At 53.3% G+C, this 20,456-nt stretch overlaps 1 protein-coding gene across 2 annotated transcripts in view; it reads right to left on the reverse strand.

Moving 5' to 3' along the window:
- Positions 1-3,591: 3,591 nt before the first annotated feature.
- Positions 3,592-20,456, reverse strand: part of GRIPAP1 (GRIP1 associated protein 1) — a 67,286-nt gene continuing 50,421 nt past the window's right edge. For both annotated transcript variants that reach the window (XM_075324613.1, XM_075324612.1), the window contains 2 exons: positions 12,087-12,241; positions 3,592-5,546 (listed from right to left, as the gene is read on the reverse strand). In XM_075324613.1, the coding sequence (XP_075180728.1) occupies positions 5,457-5,546; positions 12,087-12,241 (245 nt within the window). In that variant the 3' untranslated portion in view covers positions 3,592-5,456. The remainder of the gene's footprint in view (positions 5,547-12,086; positions 12,242-20,456) is intronic.

Raw genomic sequence — 20,456 nt, forward strand, 5'->3', positions numbered from 1 at the left:
GTATGTAGCTCGGCGCATAGGTGAGGAACCTATCTAGGGTGGTGAGGGAAGCCAGGGTCAGGTATCCTGTTCGGCGCATAGATGCGAAACCTATCTAGGGTGGTGAGGGAAGTCAGGGTCAGGTACCCAGATCGGCGCATAGGTGGAGAATCTATCTAGGGTGGTGAGGGAAGTCAGGGTCAGGTATCCAGCTCAGCGCATAGGTGCGGAACCTAAGGTGAAGTAAGCCAGGGCCCAGCGGTAGGCTTGGTCAGGGGTCACCATCTCCCCCTTCCCTAGATACAGGGTTTCCCTTCCCTTTCGCCTTTCACTTGGTACTTCCCCTACCTAGTGTGACAGCTTAGGAGTCCAGTGGGTGTTTCCATCATGGGGTCAATCTCCGCCCACTGGACTTCTAAGCACAGAAAGAACAGATTTCGAGTAAGAAACTAGAACCTTTCCCTACAAAGATATATATCAATCCGCTCAGTTCCTCTTGCTCTATAACATGACGTCCACAGTTCGGACCCCATGCTCAATGCGCGAGGTTCCCTTTAAGACGTTAGGTCACATGTCTAACTAATCTGATGTCAACTACCAAGGGCAACCCATTGTATTTTGAAAATAGGTCAGTAAATGAATGACGGAGACTTCAGGAGGATAAAAAAAGACTAAGGTGGACATTTTCAGCACTCTATATATTGCTGCCGATTATTACCTCTGGTATCGCCTCCTGTTCCCAGGCCTCATTCTGCTGCTGGGTTATTGTCCCTAAAAGGAAAAAAATTGGGAAAACACTTCAATATATTAAAATATCACTTTTTATACATCCCCATAAGTCCCCCTGCTCATGGTTCGTTCCAGAGGGAGGAGCTATGAAGAGGCTGTCAATCACTTCTTGGAAAAGGACCACCCTCTGGACTCTACAGAAGTACTGAGAATGAAATCTAATCTACACTGCCCCCTATGTAATAAAAACAATGTACTGTCCTCCGAGGCTCCTTAAGAGGACCAACAATCTACAAGATATACAGCCCCCCTCAGAGTCGGGGTTTAAACACTTAAGAAGTCATCTCATTTACCTCTTAAAGGGGAATCCCACTTTTACTTTCATTTCTATATTTTTCCCATAAATCAATAGTACAAGTCAAGATAAGAAACTTTGTAATATATATTATCAAAGAAATCTGCTTCTTTCTCCTCCTGGACTGAGCTTTCACTTTCAGTTCAAGGGTGAAATGTGTCTACAGTGAATACAGATTTTCCCATTAGTGAGACAGGAGAGGTCAGTTGGTGCTCATAAGACTCCACAGAGAAGCAGGTTCACCTGAAATGACAGTTACAATTTAAAGGGGAAATCACAATTTTGAGGCTCAAGAGTCATCTAAAAGGAGAAATCACAGGTTTTTTTTATGTTTAAGAGTCACCATAAAGTGGAAATGTTTTTTTTTTTTTTTCTTTCATAAATTAATAGTACAAGTGGAGATAAGAAACTTTTTAATATATTTTATCATAGAAAAATGCTTCTTTCTCCTCCTGGACTGAGCTTTCACTTTCAATTCATGGGAAAAATGTGTCTTCATTGAAGACAGATTTTTCCATTAGAGGTCAGTCGCTGTTCATAAGACTCCAGGGAGAAGCAATTTTGCCTGAAATGACAGTTACAATTTAAAGGGGAATCACAATTTTGAGGCTCAGGGATGTCTTAAAGGGGAATCACACTTTTTGATGCTTAAAGTGGAAAAGTTGTTATTTTTTTTATTTCATAAATCAATAGTACAAGTGAAGATAAGAAACTTTGTAATTTATCTTATCAGAGAAAAATGCTTCTTTCTCCTTCTGGACTGAGCTTTCACTTTCAGTTCAAGGGTGAAATGTGTCTACAGTGAAGTCAGATTTTCCTATTAGTGAGATAAGAGATGTCAGTTGGTGCGCATAAGACTCTACGGAGAAGTGAGTTCACCTGAAATGACAGTTACTTTTTAAAGGGGAATCACACTTTAAGTCATCTTAAAGGGGAAATCACACTTTAGTCATCTTAAAGGGGAATCACCCTTTAAGTCGCCTTAAATGGGAATCCAAATTTTAAATATAGGATAACGAATAGTAGATACACTGTACAATAAAAACAGGGCTGTCACCCAGAGCCGCCATTTTGTAAAAAAGATAGTTTTTTTTTTCCTTTCCCCACGAGTTTCCGCATTTCTCCAGACGCCATCACTTTCATTCTTACGTCCTCTAATTGACGGTTTATGATGTAACCCAACTGTAACCTCATTTTACCTCTCTATTTTGTGATAAATTTTCCTCCTATGAAACAGCGCCACTCTTGTCCACAGGCTGCGTCTGGTATTGCGGCCTAAATAATAGTTTACTGAGGGTAGTGGCGATATCATGGGCTAAATAGACATTGAAAATAATCGGATGTGTACGCAGACTTGGAATGAACCTGAACCCCTATAAATCATTAAAACGGGCTATTTGCCGCCATTTTTATGTGGTATTTGCGTCAATACGTGAAATGTTTTCTAAAAACCTCACAGATTTAGGAGTAAGCGCTGAATGTTAGTTACCACGGTAACATGTATAGACTAAATGAGCCAAACAGTCCTTGTTGCCCATAGCAACCAGAGCTCAAGCTTTCATTTTTGAAAACACTGAGGTAAAATGAAAGCTGCACTGTGATTGGTTGCTATCTATCATGTGCCTTTTAATTAAAGTGGAGGCCACATGACAGGAAGTCTCTGCAGAATGGGTCTGATTCTGCTACCGTGGCAACACCAGAGCAAGCTTGATATTTACAATTAGGCAAGAGGAGGGAGAAACCTAAATGAGCTCCATTTTGAAGCATAGAAAAGCTTTAATGGGTTCAAAGTGGCCGCACCCAGTAGACTATAACCGGACAGAAGGTGGCGGATTAAAATGAAAGCTGCACTGTGATTGGTTCCTATGGGCAACAGTTTTCCTTCTACAATGAACAGCCTGTCATGTCACTTTTACTTAGTGAGGTCACATGACAGGAAGTCCCTGCATAATCGGTCTGTTTTTGTTTCCGTGGCAACATCAGAGCCAGCTTGATATTTACAACTGTGGAAGAGGAGGGAGAAGCCTAAGTGAGCTCCATTTTGAAGCACAGTAATGGGCCGCACCCTCTAGGCAGTAGATTACAACCAGACAGGTGGCGGACTAAAATGAAAGCTGCACTGTGATTGGTTGCTATGGGCAACAGTCTTCCTTAAAGTGCAGGTCATATGACAAGATGTCCCTACAGAAATCGGTCTGTTTCTGTTACCGTGGCAACAGCATTGTCAGCTTGATATTTACAATTGTGCAAGAGGAGGGAGAAACCTAAATGGGATCGATAAATCTTTAATGTATTCAAAATGGCCGCGCCCTCTAGGTAGTAGATTGTAACCAGACAGAAGGTAGTGGACTAAAATGAAAGCGGCACTGTGATTGGTTGCTATGGGCAACAGCCTGTCATGTGACTTTTACTTAAAGTGGAAGTCACATGACAGGAAGTCCCTGCAGAATCGGTCTGTTTCTGTTACCGTGGCAACACCAGAGCCAGCTTGATATTTAAAATTGTGCAAGAGGAGGCAGAGACCTTAATGAGCTTGATAAATCTTTAATGTGTTCAAAATGGCCGCGCCCACTCGGCAGTAGATTGTAACCAGAAAGAAGGTGGCGGACATACTTGGCCATAACTTGAGGAATGAAGCTGAAGGACGGGGTGGGGGCGGGGGGGGGTCACCCATTTTCGACAGGCACCAAACGACACCGATGTGAAGGTTTTAACACTTTATTGTCCAGTCACGTACATGTTGCAATCCTGTGCTGGCAGGTGGCATGCGTGATGTTACAATATGGCCGTTTGGACGTCCTCGTGCTTCACCGCTCGCACCGTTTCCACGGCGATGCCAATTATTAAGTAATCAAAGTGTCCAGAAAAAAAAAATTATTAAAAGTCGTCGATCGCCGCTGAGGACGTCCATCATTCCTCCAGTGTAACATGTTCCGCCATGTCCTGGCCCAATCTCCCGCACAAAGATATATGTATATACAGGTCATTTTACAAGTCACGGTGCATTATTAAATATATTAATTATGTATAGATAGCGCCAGTCAGAGCCGGAGAGCACAGCACATTATATACAGTATATGGACCTCAGGCGTCTGACCGGACCATACGATGCGTTACAAAGCCATATCTGTCCTGTACACACGATGGAGGCAGCCATTTTGTGGAAGGAAAAAGATCTTTACTGACAACATGAAAAATGGATTACTTAAAGGGATTTTGTTTACTTTTTTTTTTTTTATTTAAACATATATATTTTTGGCTAAAAATCACTTTTGTAATTGGATTTCATTAAAATTTTCGCACCGTTTGCCCTCTATAGCCTCTGTGTTGCACTGTCTATTTGGCTACAGAAGGAGTTAACGGAGAATACACAAGTGAACTTGTTCTGACAACCTAACGGGGGAGTTTCTAACTCTTATCTGACTTTTTCTGAGCTCTTTTGAGCTGATTTACAACCACAGACCACATCAAAGTTGAACGTGTAGGGAAAGAAAGACCCTGAAAGACCAAAAACGGTGCAAAATTTTTAACGTAATTGAATTACAAAAATGATTTTTATCCCAAAATACATGCATTTACGTAAAAAAAAGAAAATGTGTCCAGAGGTTGGCAACCCCCTTTAAATCTATTATTATTATTTTTTTTTTACCCCTTGCTTCACTTAAGAAAAAATAAGTAATATAATGCCTACTGGCATCTAGTGAAAAGGCTTCAAGGGGGACTCCAGGGAGGGCAGCCACTTTCCCAAAATGAAGGAGCCATCAGGGCTACTCAATAGAGACATGACTATTTCGAACACCACTGTATGTAAGCCCCTTAATATTGGGGGTATCTGGGGGGGTCCCAGCACAGTGTCCCTCAGGGACGACATTTCAGAACATTTTTTGCTGAATTTTTCAAAACTCACCAGCCCTTTATTGCACTCAGTAATAGAACAGTATACAGTGAGCTCCCCCTAGTGGTGACAGCCTGCAGCCACAATCACTGAACGCCATGTCAGTGCAGAGGATTTGGTGCTTTGTATCAGGACAAATTCATAGATAAATGGTTTCCGGGTGGTCTTCTCTTTTCAGAGGAGGAGCAAGACCTCCAAAAGCAGAGGACGGAGGCTCCACGGAGCGTGGGCCGAGAGAACATAATAAAGGGGAGACCCAAGAAAACTACGAGTCTACAGTGTATCACCCTGGACCAGGTCACATCTGAGCAAATTGTCCGTATATGACCCCCCCGGACTCACCGCGGACCCCACAATATCCCGAAGAGAAAGACGCACACATGGAATGCACAAGCCGAGGAGGCGACGTAAGACGAAAACCGGAAACAGTTCACCGAAATTATAGAGGGGCGACTATGCTAAGGATGAGATGGTGGAGGTAACGCCGCACTCCGGGTTTCAGCTTTTGGAGGGGGTCTGGGGGCTCCCATGTGCCGGCACACATTCCTTGCTGAGTCGAACGATCTCCTGGGACAGAGCTTCCAGGTCCTGCAAGGGAGAAGGAGAAAGGGTTAAAACTGCAGAGTCGTACGGCACCGTTCAGATGTGTCATCAGTTCCTGGAAAAGATGGGTGGGAACCGATATGGCCGCCGCCTGCGCCCCCCCCCCCCCCGAGCAGCTCCGGTATAAACAGAGGACAACTAGAGCTAAAGAAGCAGCAACTCATTCAGACGTTGCGGACTGTCCTAAGAAAAGAACTGGGCAGAGCGCAGACAGCATGTCCCACCACTTGTCCGATCACTGTCATGTCCGCTGACCCTCCCCCGGTGCTCGGTTATCATGGCCGTCACGTGGCGCCCCATGCTTCTTATATGAAGGTTAAGGCGACACTTCAGAAATCTGCTCTCCCAGCAGTAGGAAGAGGCTTTTCATGTTGCTATTCCCAGGCCGCAGGTTCAGTGCAAGCGGAAAATCAATGGCATGGATTCCTAGCACACCGGCTGCCTGAGATCTGTTTGACCTTCTCCTGTCCTCCGAGTGCACAAGAAAGAGCAAAAAATAGACTGCAAGTGTGTGCCGGGGGTATGTAGTGACTGGAGAGGACGGGCCGCGTGTGTAGTGACCGGAGAGGACGGACCGCGAGTGTAGTGACCGGAGAGGACGGACCGCGAGTGTAGTGACCGGAGAGGACGGGCCGTGTGTGTAGTGAGCGGAGAGGACGGGCCGTGTGTGTAGTGACTGGAGAGGACAGGCCGTGTGTGTAGTGACCGTAGAGGACGGGCCGTGTGTGTAGTGACAGGAGAGGACGGGCCGTGTGTGTAGTGACTGGAGAGGACGGGCCGTGTGTGTAGTGACTGGAGAGGACGGGCCGTGTGTGTAGTGACTGGAGAGGACGGGCCGTGTGTGTAGTGACTGGAGAGGACGGGCCGTGTTTGTAGTGACTGGAGAGGACGGGCCGTGTGTGTAGTGACTGGAGAGGACGGGCCGTGTGTGTAGTGACTGGAGAGGACGGGCCGTGTTTGTAGTGACTGGAGAGGAGGGGCCGTGCGTGTAGTGACCGGGCCGTGCGTGTAGTGACCGGAGAGGACGGGCCGTGCGTGTAGTGACCGGAGAGGACGGGCCGTGCGTGTAGTGACCGGAGAGGACGAGCCGTGTGTGTAGTGACCGGAGAGGACGAGCCGTGTGTGTAGTGACCGGAGAGGACGGGCCGTGTGTGTAGTGACTGGAGAGGACGGGCCGTGTGTGTAGTGACCGTAGAGGACGGGCCCTGTGTGTAGTGACCGGAGAGGACGGGCCGTGTGTGTAGTGACCGGAGAGGTTGGGCCGTGTGTGTAGTGACCGGAGAGGACGGGCCGTGTGTGTAGTGACCGGAGAGGACGGGCCGTGTGTGTAGTGACCGGAGAGGACGGGCCGTGTGTGTAGTGACCGGAGAGGACGGGCCGTGTGTGTAGTGACTGGAGAGGACGGGCCGTGTGTGTAGTGACCGGAGAGGATGCGCCGTGTGTGTAGTGACCGGAGAGGAGGGGCCGTGTGTGTAGTGACCGGAGAGGAGGGGCCGTGTGTGTAGTAACCGGAGAGGACGGGCCGTGTGTGTAGTGACCGGAGAGGACGGGCCGTGCGTGTAGTGACCGGAGAGGAGGGGCCGTGTGTGTAGTAACCGGAGAGGACGGGCCGTGTGTAGTGACCGTAGAGGACGGGCCGTGCGTGTAGTGACCGGAGAGGACGGGCCGTGCGTGTAGTGACCGGAGAGGACGGGCCGTGTGTGTAGTGACTGGAGAGGACGGGCCCGTGTGTGTAGTGACCGGAGAGGACGGGCCGTGTGTGTAGTGACTGGAGAGGACGGGCCGTGTGTGTAGTGACCGGAGAGGACGGGCCGTGTGTGTAGTGACCGGAGAGGACGGGCCGTGTAGTGACCGGAGAGGACGGGCCGTGTGTGTAGGAAATATCTGACACATAGGCCTCGGTGTACATCACTTGCAGTAAATCGGACTCTTCGGCGGAAGCTTTGGCGGTAATGACGGCTCCTCTCTCCGCGCTCGGAATCGGGGCTGAGCCGGGGAATCGTGCGTCGGGGCTGGATGTAAAGAGCTTTATCATTATGGCGGCTTCAGAAAGGCTTTACTAGGATCCTGCCATTGATGGATTCGCCGCCTACTCCGGTAACAGACGGGGGATTTTTTACCTGAGCGGGCGGCTGCGAGGACAACTCCTTCCATTGAGCGGACAACAACTCCCAGACATCCTAGAGCCCAATGTGGAGGAGCCTTTGGTGGGCAGGGAATCAAAGGGGTTGAGATCTATGGGACCGTTGGTGCGCTAGAGATTTTATATACTCATATACGCACCTCATCCGCGGATATAACGGGCAGGAGAGGTGACATCCTAGTAGCACCGTCGTATCCTAGTGTAGGGACGATTGGCGGCCCACGACGCCCGGTGACGAGCCCCCGCCGATGCACGTCTCCCCATCACTGGCGGAGGGACAGCCCCCGAGTGCTTCTGTATCAGCACACGACGCCTGGTGACGAGCCCCCGCCGGTGCATATCTCACCATCACTGGTGGAGGGACAGCCCCCGAGTGCTTCTGTATCAGCACACGACGTTCGGTGACGAGCCCCCGCCGCCGGACATCTCCCCATCACTGGCGGAGGGACAGCCCCTGAGTGCTTCTGTATCGGCACACGACGCCTGGTGACAAGCCCTCGCCGCCGGACATCTCCCCATCACTGGCGGAGGGTCAGCCCGAGTGCTCCTGGATCAGCACACGACGCCTGGTGACGAGCCCCCGCTGCCGGTGCATATCTCCCCATCACTGGCGGAGGGTCAGCCCCTGAGTGCTCCTGGATCAGCACACGACGCCCGGTGACGAGCCCCCGCCGGTGCATATCTCACCATCACTGGCGGAGGGACAGCCCCTGAGTGCTTCTGTATCGGCACACGACGCCCGGTGACGAGCCCCCGCCGGTGCATCTCTCCCCATCACTGGTGGAGGGACAGCCCCTGAGCGCTCCTGGATCAGCACACGACGCCTGGTGACGAGCCCCCGCCAGTGCATATCTCCCCATCACTGGCGGAGGGACAGCCCCTGAGTGCTCCTGGATCAGCACACGACGCCTGGTGACGAGCCCCCGCCGGTGCATATCTCCCCATCACTGGTGGAGGGACAGCCCCTGAGTGCTCCTGGATCAGCACACGACGCCTGGTAAGAGCCCCCGCCGGTGCATATCTCCCCATCACTGGTGGAGGGACAGCCCCTGAGTGCTCCTGGATCAGCACACGACGCCTGGTAAGAGCCCCCGCCGGTGCATATCTCCCCATCACTGGCGGAGGGTCAGCCCCTGAGTGCTCCTGGATCAGCACACGACGCCTGGTGACGAGCCCCCGCCGGTGCATATCTCCCCATCACTGGCGGAGGGACAGCCCATGAGTGCTCCTGGATCAGCACACGACGCCTGGTGACGAGCCCCCGCCGGTGCATATCTCCCCATCACTGGCGGAGGGTCAGCCCCTGAATCAGTACACGACGCCCGGTGACGAGCCCCCGCCGGTGTATATCTCCTCATCACTGGTGGAGGGTCAGCCCCTGAGTGCTCCTGGTCAGCACACAACGCCCGGTGACGAGCCCCCGCCGGTGCATATCTCCCCATCACTGGCGGAGGGTCAGCCCCTGAGTGCTCCTGGATCAGCACACGACGCCTGGTGAAGAGCCCCCGACGGTGCATATCTCCCCATCACTGGCGGAAGGTCAGCCCCTGAGTGCTCCTGGATCAGCACACAACGCCCGGTGACGAGCCCCCGCCAGTGCATATCTCCCCATCACTGGTGGAGGGACAGCCCCTGAGTGCTCCTGGATCAGCACACGACGCCTGGTGACGAGCCCCCGCCGGTGCATATCTCCCCATCACTGGTGGAGGGACAGCCCCTGAGTGCTCCTGGATCAGCACACGACGCCTGGTAAGAGCCCCCGCCGGTGCATATCTCCCCATCACTGGCGGAGGGTCAGCCCCTGAGTGCTCCTGGATCAGCACACGACGCCTGGTGACGAGCCCCCGCCGGTGCATATCTCCCCATCACTGGCGGAGGGACAGCCCATGAGTGCTCCTGGATCAGCACACGACGCCTGGTGACGAGCCCCCGCCGGTGCATATCTCCCCATCACTGGCGGAGGGTCAGCCCCTGAATCAGTACACGACGCCCGGTGACGAGCCCCCGCCGGTGTATATCTCCTCATCACTGGTGGAGGGTCAGCCCCTGAGTGCTCCTGGTCAGCACACAACGCCCGGTGACGAGCCCCCGCCGGTGCATATCTCCCCATCACTGGCGGAGGGTCAGCCCCTGAGTGCTCCTGGATCAGCACACGACGCCTGGTGAAGAGCCCCCGCCGGTGCATATCTCCCCATCACTGGCGGAAGGTCAGCCCCTGAGTGCTCCTGGATCAGCACACAACGCCCGGTGACGAGCCCCCGCCGGTGCATATCTCCCCATCACTGGCGGAGGGACAGCCCCTGAGTGCTCCTGGATCAGCACACAACGCCCGGTGATGAGCCCCCGCCGGTGCATATCTCCCCATCACTGGCGGAGGGACAACCCCAGAGTGCTCCTGGATCAGCACATTGCTAAAACGGTTATTTCCCAGTATTGATTAAAAGTCTTGCAAAATAATAAGGCTGATATTGCCTCGTGGCCGATCACCTGCCTCAGCAAGATCGAGCGACGGGAGACCTCAGCTAAGTCCTAGGAATACCCCGGAGGTGCACGTCTGTGCCGAAATGCAAACTCCTGCAACATAACGATCCTCTGACGGGTCATAAATACATGGGAGAAGATCGGTGACCACCTCGGATTTCAGACCGACGGGACCTCAGAGCCCTTTGGCACCACAAGGCGATTTCTATTACTGAGGATCTAAGAAAACATCCTAAAAGGTCACTGAAGATCTAAGGATATGTCCTAAAGGTCCAAATTGGGTAGAAGGTTGGGTCGGACTTGCAGGTGTTGTCCATGACCACAGATGCTGGATGTGACGGCATCCTGGCCCGTGTTGTGAACAATCGGAACCAGCACTGTCTGGTCTGCAAAATGAACCTGCAATGCTCGTAGACAGGGATGGTGCTGCGGAGAGCAAAAGGGGACCCGCTGGACCAAAGGGAGACCTCAGACCAAAGCTTTTGTGGGGTAAAGTCCGGGACTGCAGCAGCTGACCCCCAGAGCATGGGCAGACAAAGGAGCAGACCGGACAGGCAGGGTCACTAGCACCAACAGGTCAGGACGGACAGGCAGGGTCACTAGCACCAACAGGTCAGGACGGACAGGCAGGGTCACTAGCACCAACAGGTCAGGAAGGACAGGCAGGGTCACTAGCACCAACAGGTCAGGAAGGACAGGCAGGGTCACTAGCACCAACAGGTCAGGAAGGACAGGCAGGGTCACTAGCAAGGCAGGTGGCACGGCTAGGACGGACACAGTCAATAGTACCAACAAGGCAGTACGGACTGGTAGCTTGTACAGGAAGAACAGGACTGGAACCAGGTACAAACAGGCAGGAAGGGCTGGGACCAGGTACAGGCAGGAACAGGACGGATAGGGCAAACAGAACAGGACGGGGCAGCTGACCTGACAACTAACTAGATAGAGAACAACTAACAGAACAGTAGGTGTTTAACAGGCACCTCCACTAGTGGGAGGGTGCCTTAAGTACCCAGTGCCGCTCAGAGATAGGCTGAGAAGCCTTTCTTAGGAGTGGCACGCTGGCCCTTTAAGACAAAAGCAGGGGAGCGCACGCACGCCGTAAGAGTATTCCCTCTGCAGCATGCACAGGCCCTGAGAGGCGGGAGATACCCATGTAAAGGAGCACAGGAGCGCAGAGGCGCCGGGCAGCGTGGAAGGAGCTGGCTGCGGCGATGAGTGACAGCGCGTCCCTGTAACAGGCGAGAGCAAGGAGTGCAGGGACGCAGCGTTATAGAATCAGACCGGTCCATACTGTGAACTAGGTGGTCTGTGCGGAGAACACGGGGGCGAAATTATGTTCCTCTGAAGCTAACCGAAGAGGAATCCCTGAGTAGTGCCAAAGGGGTCTGCTCCTGCCTTGTGGAAATCAATGGGGGTCTCAGACGTCACCAGTATAACCTTATGTGTAGGATGACTTCTTCCGACAGGTACGCCGACCGCTACCCTTCTGATCCTCCCATACACATGCACGCTCAGCTCAGCCCAACGTGCATGTAATCTGAATGGGGCGCGGGGGTAAGCTGCGGTCACACGCCTCCGTCAGGGACTGGGTGAACTGAGTTGGGTTGAAATATATATGATCGATCTTTAATTTTTCCAAAAATGGCCAAGGTTGGGAGACCCTGTCCCGGAGACTCTTCAGCGTTGGTTACAAGGGCTTTTGCTTTTCGTAGCGATCGCTCTTGCCCAGTATACCCAGTACACGGAGGTGCTTTGTTGCTGGTTACCCCACCGACTGACGGGCACTGCTAGTTTTGGCACGTTGGCTCCATCCTTGCCTTCCGTCCTTCAGCGCTGGCACTCTCCTGGCCAGCTGTCCTCTCGTGGCCTCCATGCTGGAGGTGGCGTCCGGCACTCACCTTCTGCAGGTGCATGTTCTTGGTGAGCTGCTCCTCCAGCATGTTCTGCAGCTTCTTGTTCATCTCCCTCAGGTTCTCGTCACCGGGTTTCACCAGATCTCGGAGGACGCTGCTGAGGCTGCTGCGATCTACCTGCCCGTGGATGGCCGAAACGTCTGCAAGAAAGAGAGAAGACGTCGGTTACTCCTTATAAAGAGAAATCTCAATCCTTGGGAGTTGTGGTTGGACACAAGGGCCTAGAATGAAGAGCGGTGTAGGGTGGCTGCATCTGGTTCCATGGCCCAAGACGTTGGCCTTGCTGTGACATACAGTCTGGGCCCGCTCGTCCCGTCGGGTCTGGGGCCCACTCCTCCCGTCAGGTCTGGGGCCTGCTCATCCCCTCAGGTCTGGGGCCCGCTCATCCCCTCAGATCTGGGGCCCGCTCATCCCGTCAGGGCCGGGCCCGCTCATCCCGTCAGGGCCGGGCCCGCTCATCCCGTCAGGTCTGGGCCCGCTCATCTCGCTAGGTCTGGGGCCCGCTCATCTTGCTAGGTCTGGGGCCCGCTCATCCCGTCAGGTCTGGGCCCGCTTGAAGAGTCAGGTCTGGGCCCGCTTGAAGCGTCAGGTCTGGGCCCGCTCATCCCGTCACGTCTGGGCCTGCTCATCCAGTCAGGTCTGGGGCCCGCTCATCCCGTCAGGTTTGGGGCCCGCTCATCCCGTCAGGTCTGGGGCCCGCTCATCCCGTCAGGTCTGGGGCCCGCTCATCCCGTCAGGTCTGGGGCCCGCTCATCCCGTCAGGTCTGGGGCCCGCTCATCCCGTCAGGTCTGGGGCCCGCTCATCCCGTCAGGTCTGGGGCCCGCTCATCCCGTCAGGTCTGGGGCCCGCTCATCCCGTCAGGTCTGGGGCCCGCTCATTCCGTCAGGTCTGGGGCCCGCTCATCCCGTCAGGTCTGGGGCCCGCTCATCCCGTCAGGTCTGGGCCCGCTCATCCCGTCAGGTCTGGGGCCCGCTCATCCAGTCAGGTCTGGGCCCGCTCATCCCGTCAGGTCTGGGGCCCGCTCATCCCGTCAGGTCTGGGGCCCGCTCATCCCGTCAGGTCTGGGGCCCGCTCATCCCGTCAGGTCTGGGCCAGCTCATCCCGTCAGGTCTGGGCCCGCTCATCCCTTCAGGTCAGGGGCCCGCTCATCCCGTCAGGGTCGGGCCCCGCTCATCCCGTCAGGGCCGGGCCCGCTCATCCCGTCAGGGCCGGGCCCGCTCATCCCGTCAGGGCCTGGCCCGCTCATCCCGTCAGGGCCTGGCCCGCTCATCCCGTCAGGTCTGGGCCCGCTCATCCTGTCAGGTCTGGGCCCGCTCATACTGTCAGGTCTGGGCCCGCTCATACTGTCAGGTCTGGGCCTGCTCGTTCCGTCAGGCCTGGGCCCGCTCATCCAGTCAGGCCCGGGCCCGCTCATCCCGCTAGGTCTGGGCCCGCTCGTCCCGTCAGGCCTGGGCCCGCTCGTCCCGCTAGGTCTGGGCCCGCTCGTCCCGTCAGGCCCGGGCCCACTCATCCCGCTAGGTCTGGGCCCGCTCGTCCCGTCAGGCCTGGGCCCGCTCGTCCCGCTAGGTCTGGGCCCGCTCGTCCCGTCAGGCCCGGGCCCGCTCATACCGCTAGGTCTGGGCCCGCTCGTCCCGTCAGGCCCGGGCCCGCTCGTCCCGCTAGGTCTGGGCCCGCTCGTCCCGTCAGGCCTGGGCCCGCTCGTCCCGCTAGGTCTGGGCCCGCTCATCCCGCTAGGTCTGGGCCCGCTCGTCCCACTAGGTCTGGGCCCGCTCGTCCCGTTAGGCGGGAATCATCCAGTGCTGCTCTGATTGCGACGTTAATAATTCAGCTCCTTCTAATCTCCATCCACATTCGCAGGAGCAGAGTTCCCCCGCACTCGTCTGCCCGCTCTCCGTCCTCGGCGGCGCGGCACACCCTTCACCTCTCCATTTTATGCCTTAGTAAATAAAACATCAGCCAATCTTCCTGCAGCTAAATTATTCACACCTTGCGGCCCCCCACTTGCTGACGGCCTCAAAAATCCACAATGTGTGTCAGGTCCTGTTAGCCTCAGATCAGGTGGACGGGGTCGAGGCCGGGCGTCACCGTGTGATCTGTGATTGGAGGGGAAGCCTGGCGCTGCATTAGGAGCGGCCGATTCCCCCGACGCCGCGCTGCACTCTGAGTGTCGGGCGCGGGCGAGGTCACTGATTGGCACCAATCCCGCGTTGGCTCCGACCCTCCTCGCGGCTGAAGTCATCACGACTCCGTCCACCTAATAGGAGGTGATCGCCGGCACGAATCGCGTCAGGCGGTGACATATGTCAGATTGGCGCGGAGAGAATGGCAGCGCGACGTGCCGAGCATCCAGACACCTGCGCTAGACGGCCCCCGAATCCCGGGTGGCCACCGACGTCCTGAGCGGCCGGGATTAACCCTCTCCTGGCCCACATAACTCTGCATTAGTAGCTGCATCACTTTCCCTCCGCGGTGTTACATAACCGTCTGCTGCCGCGGCCGGCTCCTAGAAGTAGGACGGGTAAAACGCCGCCATATTAACCCCTAATCTCCTGCATTACTGAGCGGCAAACTGCTGCCAAAGACCTACTTATCTCCTCCAAGAAAACGGCACCCAAGCAATGAAAGGTCTTATTTAACGGGGGCAGATAAGGCCAAAACGAGTATTTACTGTCGAGCAATGTTAGTAAATGCTGGCTCCTTATATCTGCAAATATAGAAGAGAATTTAGCTGATTCTCTTATGTATGTGCTAGTAAATCCAGATCTATTGGTAATATCTTGTGTGGAGGTATGTGCTAGTAAATCCAGATCCATATGGAGGTATGTGCTAGTAAATCCAGATCTATTAGTAATATCTTGTGTGGAGGTATGTGCTAGTAAATCCAGATCCATATGGAGGTATGTGCTAGTAAATCCGGATCCAATAATAATGTATTTTATGACGGTATAGCAATTAAATCCAGATTCATTAATAATGTCTCATATGGCGGTATGTGCTAGTAAATCTGGATCCATATGGAGGTATGTGCTAGTAAATGCGGATACATATGGAGGTATGTGCTAGTAAATCCAGATCCATTAGTAATGTCTTGTGTGGAGGTATGTGGTAGTAAATCTGGATCTATTAGTAATGTCTTGTATGGACGTATGTGCTAGTAAATCCAGATCCTTATGGAGGTATGTGCTAGTAAATCCGGATCCAATAGTAATGTATTTTATGAAGGTATGGCAAGTAAATCCTGATTCATTAATAATGTCTCATATGGCGGTATGTGCTAGTAAATCCAGATCCATTAGTAATGTCTTATTTGGAGGTATGTGCTAGTAAATCTGGATCCATTAGTAATGTCTTATATGGAAGTATGTGCTAGTAAATCCAGATCCACTACTAATGTCTTATATGGAGGTATGTGGTAGTAAATCTGGATCTATTAGTAATGTCTTGTATGGACGTATGTGCTAGTAAATCCAGATCCATATGGAGGTATGTGCTAGTAAATCTGGATGTATTACAAATGTCTCATAAGGAGGTATGTGCTAGTAAATCCGGATCCAATAGTAATGTATTTTATGGAGGTATGTGCTAGTAAATCTGGATCCATTAGTAATGTATTTTATGAAGGTATGGCAAGTAAATCCGGATTCATTAATAATGTCTCATATGGCGGTATGTGCTAGTAAATCCAGATCCATTAGTAATGTCTTATTTGGAGGTATGTGCTAGTAAATCTGGATCCATTAGTAATGTCTTATATGAAAGTATGTGCTAGTAAATCCAGATCCACTACTAATGTCTTATATGGAAGTAGGTGCTAGTAAATCTGGATCCATTAGTAATGTCTTGTGTGGAGGTATGTGCTAGTAAATCTGGATCAATTAATAATGTCTTGTGTGGAGGTATGTGCTAGTAAATCCGGATCCATTAGTAATGTCTTGCATGGCTCAGTGGCAGCCTATCCACCTTATATGGAAATCTTGGTGATGTCACATGATGACATCACTGCAGTGACCGTCTATTTCTTGGGATGAGCGTTGCACATATATATATGTACACACTGTGCCATTCTTCCCACCACAGGTCTGGAGCAGCAGTGCGAATTCCACAGAGAAAGTATACTGAGGTCTTACAAGATCTCCTAATGAATAACGTTATTTATATAGCGCCAACATATTCCATAGTGCTGTACACAGACCGCGCCGGTCCCTCGACTTAGTGGAGCTCATAGGACACCAGGGCTAATATGGGCCATATGGACAGCTCATGATACAAAGCACCAGAGATAAGTGATCTAATTGTGTCCACCTGCAGCCACCACTAGGGGGAGCTCACTGCACATACACTGCAGAATGTGCAGACGGCTCCCTCTGGTGGTGGTTACAGGTAAATTATTATTTTTTTTATATATACTTATATGGATGATGCCACTTAGGGGTTAACCCCCCCCCCCCCCCCCCATGTGCCGAATTGCAGCAGTGAAGCTCTCAATCCCTAACCTCGCTCCTTCCCGGGGAACAGGAGCGTGTTTGGTGAGTTTGTAGAGTAAAAAGGTAATAAGATCCGGTGACAATCCAAGGACAGATCGAGAGAGGCGCGCCAGCATACGCTGAGGAAGGAGGCACCGGTGCCAACGCAGCTCGGCAAACAGGTGGCGATGGGGGGAGCGATAACGCTGGCACCTCCGCCGCATCCGCTCAGGAACCCTCTGCGCTTGGCAATAGGCGAATGTGAACTGCGAGCTGACGAATTCTCTACTCTTCTCCGAGGGGGAGGGGGGAGTGAAAAAAAGGTTTAATATTGGCAGCGGTTACACCCAAGCTGCGATCCACGCTCGCGCCATCGTCATCCGGGGGGCACTCACTTAGGACGCATTAACCAGCGCAGAGCAGTACTGAGGGCGAGTGATGGATACGTGTGCGCATGGGGAGCGCGATAGCGGGGGACACCGGAGCTTAAAGGGTTATCCCCCGTCCACTGGGATCCCCAAAACAGGGGGGGGTGGAGCTGCACTTGGCCGTCTCCGCTAGTCCCATAGACAATGAATGGAGCAGTGGCGGGCGTGTGCGATCCCCATTTTCGGGATGTGTGGTCCCATCAGTCCCTGCGGATGTCAGTTCTTTTTTAGACACACGGCTAAAGTCCTCTGCATAGGCAAAGCTTTAAAAGAGAAACCAATGACTACCTGCGGCCACCACTAGAGGGAGCTCAGGAGTTTACTGCAGACTGATCATTATTGATGCTTTATACACAGAGCTCTCCCTGGTGGTCCCTACAGGAATACAAGCTGTATACACCGAGCTCCCCCTGGTGGTCCCTACAGGAATACAAGCCGTGTACACAGAGCTCCCCCTGGTGGTCCCTACAGGAATACAAGCTGTGTACACAGAGCTCCCCCTGGTGGCCCCTACAGGAATACAAGCTGTATACACAGAGCTCCCCCTGGTGGTCCCTACAGGAATACAAGCTGTATACACAGAGCTCCCCCTGGTGGTCCCTACAGGAATACAAGCTGTGTACACAGAGCTCCCCCTGGTGGTCCCTACAGGAATACAAGCTGTGTACACAGAGCTCCCCCTGGTGGCCCCTACAGGAATACAAGCTGTATACACAGAGCTCCCCCTGGTGGTCCCTACAGGAATCCAAGCTGAATACACAGAGCTCCCCCTGGTGGTCCCTACAGGAATACAAGCTGTGTACACAGAGCTCCCCCTGGTGGCCCCTACAGGAATACAAGCTGTATACACAGAGCTCCCCCTGGTGGTCCCTACAGGAATACAAGCTGTGTACACAGAGCTCCCCCTGGTGGTCCCTACAGGAATCCAAGCTGTATACACAGAGCTCCCCCTGGTGGCCCCTACAGGAATACAAGCTGTATACACAGAGCTCCCCCTGGTGGCCCCTACAGGAATACAAGCTGTATACACAGAGCTCCCCCTGGTGGCCCCTACAGGAATACAAGCTGTGTACACAGAGCTCCCCCTGGTGGCCCCTACAGGAATACAAGCTGTATACACAGAGCTCCCCCTGGTGGTCCCTACAGGAATACAAGCTGTGTACACAGAGCTCCCCCTGGTGGCCCCTACAGGAATACAAGCTGTATACACAGAGCTCCCCCTGGTGGTCCCTACAGGAATACAAGCTGTATACACAGAGCTCCCCCTGGTGGTCCCTACAGGAATACAAGCTGTATACACAGAGCTCCCCCTGGTGGTCCCTACAGGAATACAAGCTGTATACACAGAGCTCCCCCTGGTGGTCCCTACAGGAATACAAGCTGTATACACAGAGCTCCCCCTGGTGGCCCCTACAGGAATACAAGCTGTATACATAGAGCTCCCCCTGGTGGTCCCTACAGGAATACAAGCTGTATACACAGAGCTGCCCCTGGTGGCCCCTACAGGAATACAAGCTGTATACACCGAGTTCCCCCTGGTGGTCCCTACAGGAATATAAACTGTATACACAGAGCTCCCCCTGGTGGCCCCTACAGGAATACAAGCTGTATACACCGAGCTATCCCTGGTGGTCCCTACAGGAATACAAGCTGTATACACAGAGCTCTCCCTGGTGGTCCCTACAGGAATACAAGCTGTATACACCGAGCTCTCCCTGGTGGTCCCTACAGGAATACAAGCTGTATACACCGAGCTCTCCCTGGTGGTCCCTACAGGAATACAAGCTGTATACACAGAGCTCCCCCTGGTGGTCCCTACAGGAATACAAGCTGTGTACACAGAGCTCCCCCAGGTGGCCCCTACAGGAATACAAGCTGTATACACAGAGTTCCCCCTGGTGGTCCCTACAGGAATACAAGCTGTATACACAGAGCTCTCCCTGGTGGTCCCTACAGGAATACAAGCTGTATACACCGAGCTCTCCCTGGTGGTCCCTACAGGAATACAAGCTGTATACACAGAGCTCCCCCTGGTGGTCCCTACAGGAATACAAGCTGTGTACACAGAGCTCCCCCAGGTGGCCCCTACAGGAATACAAGCTGTATACACAGAGTTCCCCCTGGTGGTCCCTACAGGAATATAAACTGTATACACAGAGCTCCCCCTGGTGGTCCCTACAGGAATACAAGCTGTGTACACAGAGCTCCCCCTGGTGGTCCCTACAGGAGTACAAGCTGTATACACAGAGCTCCCCCTGGTGGCCCCTACAGGACTACAAGCTGTATACACAGAGCTCCCCCTGGTGGCCCCTACAGGAATACAAGCTGTATACACAGAGCTCCCCCTGGTGGCCCCTTCAGGAATACAAGCTGTATATACAGAGCTCCCCCTGGTGGCCCCTACAGGAATACAAGCTGTATACACAGAGCTCCCCCTGGTGGTCCCTACAGGAATACAAGCTGTGTACACAGAGCTCCCCCAGGTGGCCCCTACAGGAATACAAGCTGTGTACACAGAGCTCCCCCTGGTGGCCCCTACAGGTATACAAGCTGTATACACAGAGCTCCCCCTGGTGGTCCCTACAGGTATACAAGCTGTATACACAGAGCTCCCCCTGGTGGTCCCTACAGGAATACAAGCTGTATACACAGAGCTCTCCCTGGTGGCCCCTTCAGGAATACAAGCTGTATATACAGAGCTCCCCCTGGTGGCCCCTACAGGAATACAAGCTGTATACACCGAGCTCTCCCTGGTGGTCCCTACAGGAATACAAGCTGTATACACAGAGCTCCCCCTGGTGGTCCCTACAGGAATACAAGCTGTGTACACAGAGCTCCCCCTGGTGGTCCCTACAGGAATACAAGCTGTATACACAGAGCTCCCCCTGGTGGTCCCTACAGGAATACAAGCTGTATACACAGAGCTCCCCCTGGTGGTCCCTACAGGAATACAAGCTGTATACACAGAGCTCCCCCTGGTGGTCCCTACAGGAATACAAGCTGTATACACAGAGCTCCCCCTGGTGGTCCCTACAGGAATACAAGCTGTATACACAGAGCTCCCCCTGGTGGTCCCTACAGGAATACAAGCTGTATACACAGAGCTCCCCCTGGTGGCCCCTACAGGAATACAAGCTGTATACACAGAGCTCCCCCTGGTGGTCCCTACAGGAATACAACCTGTATACACAGAAGAGTCCGGTGGGCGAGTCCAAGCCCTTCTAAGTGTCCTGAGGAAACTTGGATGATGGGGGACGGGGGACAGTGACTCCTCTGCTCACAAATAAACCACACAGGACCCCGGCGGAGGACGTGTGCGCCACCCCGGCCGCCATGGATCACTGATGTGCCGGCCCAGGGTTCTGCGGATGTCGGTGCTGTCTGTACAGTGTGCGGAGTGAATAAGGTCACCAGCCCCCTCCTTACACTCATGACCTCTTTTCTCGCCGCCTGAAGCTATTTT

This window comes from Anomaloglossus baeobatrachus, chromosome 9 (assembly GCF_048569485.1).
Source record: "Anomaloglossus baeobatrachus isolate aAnoBae1 chromosome 9, aAnoBae1.hap1, whole genome shotgun sequence".
NCBI classification, from domain to species: domain Eukaryota; kingdom Metazoa; phylum Chordata; class Amphibia; order Anura; family Aromobatidae; genus Anomaloglossus; species Anomaloglossus baeobatrachus.